This window comes from Triticum urartu, chromosome 7A, assembly GCF_056163025.1.
Source record: "Triticum urartu cultivar PI428250 chromosome 7A, HENAU_Tu73, whole genome shotgun sequence".
Classification (NCBI taxonomy): Eukaryota; Viridiplantae; Streptophyta; class Magnoliopsida; order Poales; family Poaceae; genus Triticum; species Triticum urartu.
In genome coordinates, this window is record NC_141879.1 from 473747945 (window position 1) to 473753561 (window position 5617).

At 39.3% G+C, this 5617-nt stretch overlaps 1 protein-coding gene across 1 annotated transcript; it reads left to right on the top strand.

Annotated features, from left to right (window-relative positions):
• Window positions 1–1371: 1371 nt before the first annotated feature.
• LOC125524501 (uncharacterized) lies at window positions 1372–4654 on the top strand. The gene is made up of 6 exons (XM_048689542.2): window positions 1372–1557; window positions 2044–2145; window positions 2695–2796; window positions 3006–3104; window positions 4169–4233; window positions 4322–4654. Exons 1-6 carry the CDS (start codon window positions 1476–1478, stop codon window positions 4325–4327), a joined length of 456 nt encoding a protein of 151 aa, XP_048545499.1. The 5' UTR covers window positions 1372–1475; the 3' UTR covers window positions 4328–4654.
• Window positions 4655–5617: the final 963 nt, after the last annotated feature.

A 5617-nucleotide genomic window follows, 5' to 3' on the forward strand; every position in this document is an offset into this window, starting at 1 on the left:
ATACTAGTGTCGGCAGTAGTACAACCATCGGACCGCTGATTGGACGGACCTCAGTTAACTACCTGAGAGATTATCATGGCGCTTAAGAGTTGACGTTCTCTGCTCTAGGTGCAACGTTCACGCGGAGAATCAAATTAATCTACATATGGTTCTGCCATGTCTTACGTGCTCGGGTGTCGATGTGCACGTACCGTGCTACAAACCGGTCCCCCAAAAATTTAGGCCACGTAGGGGTCTTGGAAACTATACGTACGTGGAATATGTTTGACACAGAGGATTGTGGTGAACTGAGCATATCCTCTTGTGTGGAACTAACTTATCATGGTTTAAGTTCTAAACTTGACACTGGTGCTTGTACTTTTTCTGAATTTATTTTATGCTTTTTGGCAGTGTTCGTTTAGTTCGAGGAGATATTTTCGTCGACTATCAAGCCGTTTCGGGTGAGTTCGCCAATCTCAAGATATTGTTCCGATTTAATATGTCTGAGATGCTTACAGGATTAGTGTGTGTGCACGTGCATTTATAGGGATGAATGTAGTGCATATATGTGATCATCTATACTGCATTAAGAATACGAAGGATTGCATGTCTGGTTCACTTTAATTAGTTTTTTTTTTCAAAAAGGGGACTTCCCGGCCTCTGCATTAAAACGATGTATATGACCAAACACTTCAATTAGTTAATCTTTGGGCAGGGAAATTACAATAATAATAATAGTACAATTCGTACACATTTTTTCTTTTGAGTAATTAATAAATGCCCTAAACAAATGCAACGGTGAGACAGAGAGACTTCCTCTGCAAGATATGGAGTAGTATATGAGGCAGACAACATAGATTCTGAGTGTATTCGATGATGTAACCGCGCCAGTGCACAAATTTTAATCGCGAGCGCACCGTTGTCGTCGTGCCGGTCGAGCGCGTATCCATGCACGTGCACTGCTAGGTAGTTTTTTTTTTGAAAGTGCACTGCTAGGTAGTTGAAAGACATAAGTGCCCAAAGATTTCTTTGCCGGCCTACGCTTACCTAATTATTATTATTTCGACAAAATGAACAACCTAATCAATTAACTTCTTCTCGTATCTTCCTTGTATCTCGCTAGCACGAGTATATTATCAAGGGACAGATGTTGTTCCATCCGACGTCGTAGGACGTCGTCGATCGTGGTTACCGATCGAGAAATATTGAAATGGTCTACATTTTTTAATTAACTAACGACAAATGGTTTACGTGTACGTACATGCCAAGCGAACCAACTATGTGTACGAATGTCAAGAAAAAAAAACTGTAGCTATGTATGCGCGTACGCCCGTACGCACGCCCTTATAAAAGGTAGGAGTATATACGTGTTGTTGCTACGAACTCATTGACAAGATCGAAGAGCAATTAGCTAGCCTTTATCGCAAAAAAAAAAGGTAGCCAGCACAAACTTAACTAGAAAGGGGAATTAGTAGCTCCTACGAGTGTTAGCAAAGATGCAGCAGAGAGAGGCGAGGAGGGGAGATCAGGGCACAAGCCTAAGGCGCAGCGGCAATCAGCGCCAGCCTATGCGTGGTCGTAAGTCCTATGTATCTCTTTTTCTTACTTTTCTATGTACTTTCTTGACGTGGTTCTCTTATTTGATTTTGAAAGATTTTAGCTCACCACATTTTCATGAGGTGACCAATTCAATCCATGCATGCGACGTCTCTTTCCGATGGCATATGTACACGCATGTTAGTTTTGTTTTTTCACTTCGGGATACTCCCCTTTTCAAAAAAAAAACTTGTTTCCACATCTCCTTGCCAACTTCTTTTCCGAGTAGGGCTCGTTAGCCCAGCTCGTCAAATTCTTCTGTTAATGATTTCAGATTAAAACTTGGCTTGACTCATTAGTTAACGAGTTTGAATTGAGTCGAGCCAAGTTATGAGCTAACTAAGTTCGTCTGATTTTTTTCCTCTAAGAAAGTTATAACCATTTGCATAAGTTATTACCGTAATTTGCATATGACTTTTCGTTTATCTACTTTAACTCTATTTATTGCCTTTTTGGCTCTTCATGCAGAGGGAAATACAACAATGGTAGGTACTCCAAGGCGACAACCTTCAACCATGGAAGAACATACTACTACCAACCAAGGTCCCAATCGTGGGAACAACACAATAGGTTGTAAAACGATACATGGGATGGAAGTGTGAGGAGTTCTTATTTTGTTTTGAAGGATATATGAATATATAGTCAAATATTTTGGTAGAGACTATGTTTTTTATTTCATGTTATTCTATGTTTTTCTCCTTTTCCAGTTAATATCATGCATAGTCTCTACTCATGAAAACACCATCACCAATAAGTGGATATAACGATATTAACTGAAATCGTTATATTTGAGGTCCTTGTAAAGACTTTACTTTTATTTATTTTTATGTAAAACATGATCCAATCTTTGTGTGTACAAATATATGTGTCTTATTATGCAAAAGATAAAATGGAACTTTATAAAATATACAATATCGTTTTACTTTTTGTGTTTACTTCAAACACTAATTACTAAGATAGATGTATGCAAATAACCTCTATAATTTCATATACACGTACAAATTTTACAAAAGAAGCTCACAAAATTTCTGTAAGTTACTATATCTTACCTCTTTACATGTCTTCCAGTTTATCTTATTTTACTTCAAAATTAGAATTCATTTGTTTGTCTTCATGAAGGGGGAAATGCTCCATCCTGGGGTGGAGGTGGCCATCAGAGCAACCCCCAAGCTCAAGTTCATCACACCATTATAGCCCCATCCCTCCAAACCAGCACAATGGGTAAGTGGATGTAAGAAAGTTGGAATGTTATGTTTTTTTGTCCTAGCAGACACTTATTTGCTCTTCTAAAATTTATAAGAAATGCAAAAGGAGTCTCTCTGGCTATAACATATGTTTTGTTCTAACAGAGACTCATTGCATCTTTCAAAACTTGTGCAATGTACTGTACTTATATTTATATTTTGAAATTCACTATTCTTTTCATGAAGGGTTGAATGCGCCATCGTTGAGTGGAGGTGTGCGTTCTCTCATCATGCAGGGTCATCATACACACATAGCATCAACTCCTGAGAATAACACAACAACCGGTAAGTTTTTTCTTTGAAAAAAGAAAGGGCGTGATACTCTCTTTTAGTGTATGATCTATATTTTTATTACTTAAAAAGAATGTAAGGTTCTGTCTCACGTCAATCTTTCATCCAACCTTCCCACGTACCTTCCTATTTTATTTTTTTTCTTTCCCATCTCTGACACCCCCCCCCCCCCCAAAAAAAAAAATCTATTTTCCCTAAAAACCACATTAATTATCCCGTGTATATTTGGTAAGCAAGCAAGTGCTTACGAAAAAAATTTCTATGACAACATTTATATCTTCTTGCAACACACGGACAATTGTGTTGCGGAAATAAAACAAATAAGTCTGTTACAAATCTCGAAGGCGATAAACAAGAAAAACAAGTAAGAATCCTCTAGGATGTTGCTTCTAAAGTTCTTTGGCTACCGCAGGGATCAAGGTTTCTAACAGAGGTATGAATGAATAAATTAATACACCAGTCATGCCACGCTTAGGGGGCACACTATCAAGTTTGGGTTCCTGTTGACAAGCTGAATATCAGAGTCCATTTATGTTTTTAGTGCTGGGAAGATTGAAGTCACGAGAAGTTTAGACCCGTCCCATTCGACCAAGCGACGTCGTAGAAATGTGTCGTGGAGCGAGTCGCCCAAAGGGATGCCAGTAGCATCATACTAGAGATCCTTTGCCGCCGCCGTCTGTTCATGGTGAGAACGCACCCAGAAACCACCTAGCATAGTTATTTTTTTCCTTTGTGGGCAGACTTCTCCATTGCTCTTGTGAATTAACTTATGGTAAATGCCATATGGATCCTCTTTGCGGCGCATAACTTATTTGCGACGTATAACACATTTTTTATTTTGTAATGCGTGCTTTGATCCAAATCGCAAGATATGTAACGAAATCCCTTCTATCAAAATTAGATATAATATAAACGTTTTCATGTGCAACATCTATATATAGTTTCATGGAAATATTTCCTCACCGGTATATAGCTATATGAGTACTGGAGTACATATTAAACCTACTTCATGTATTTTTAAATTGTTTCTGAAGCGCGTGTATTTTTAAATTATGTAGATGCATCAACCGTTGGACCAGAAAACAGAGCTATCCATGTGCCCGATGAAAATCCGCGTGGCGAGGTACCTCCTCAAACCTCTCTCTCTCTCCTCTGATGCATCAACCATGTGCACACTGATTGAATGTGGTCTCTCAAATATGTTTTTCCAGTCATGAAGAGTGACCGATGAAGAAAGACACACGCAGGCACCGATGTTGACCATACATGTAGTGCAAATAAATACATATATGTGCTACGCGTGAACAATGGTATTTGTATGTACTGCTCACATGCACACAGTGAGCGTGGTATGTCTGTAATTTATACTCCCTCCATAAACTAATATAAACGCGTTTAGAACACTACTAACGCGCTTATATTAGTTTACAGAGGACTTGTAAGCATTGTTTATATGTAATTATACCATATACTATAATGGTAAGCTGTGCATGAATGATGTATACTTGGTAAATAAAATATTTCTGTAAAGGGCGTTATTGTTCACCGGGCTCAGATGAGCCCGGGCACCGAAGGGGATTATCGAAGTTATATGTACTACTAATCGCTATCGATCGTATCGAAGACTTTCTCTTGCATCATCTCCATGTTTGATCACAACCTAACGCAAGATACTCGTAGTAGTTGCTATAATACAGTATGACATTAGTACTACACCGGACAGTTATGAATCCGTCATGACTGGTGATTTGGACAGACATGCGTGTCCTGTGCGTCGACAGAGTTGACATCTCTCCAGTACAGCCAAAACAACACAGAACATGATCTGACGTGGTGGGTGTGTTGGGGTGTCAAACCGGCCGGCTGGGGGATGGAAAAGTTGACAAAACTTACACAGGAGATAATTGCGTACTCTACCTCGCACGCCAGTTTTTTTTGCGAAAAAACTTTCAGTCTATTTATTTTCAATCATGGCAGTATAACAAACACCGAAAATAAAAATGGAAGAAATCTAAACAGACTGAGATTCGGATGTTAATTGTCACGGGTATGGTCTTGTATTCTTGTTAGCTTGAAAAAAACATTGTTATAGTACTGTATTATGGAACAGAGTAGTAGAGCAAAGCTATTTAGCTAGCTAGTATCATGACTTGTAGCTTGTTTACGGACGAAGTTTGCCTGCTCCCGTTCCATGCTCCTATCCGTGTTCCCATTTCACTTATTTTCAATCGAACGGCTGCCCTGGTTTTCCTCCCTCATATCCCTTTTCTGGCCCAAAAAAGGGAATCGACGTATTTCCGTTTCTCTCTCTCCCTCACGTAATACTCATGACTGATTCGGGAGGGAAAATGTCCGCTAATCTAACTATTTTGCGCGCCAACTTCGAAACCGAGGTATGAGCCAAACCCTCACAAACGCTAGATCCTAAATTACAGGCGGAAGGAAACTTGCAATCTGAAGCCTGATTGCATCCAACGAACAAATTTTTGGCAGACAGCAAAGTCTGC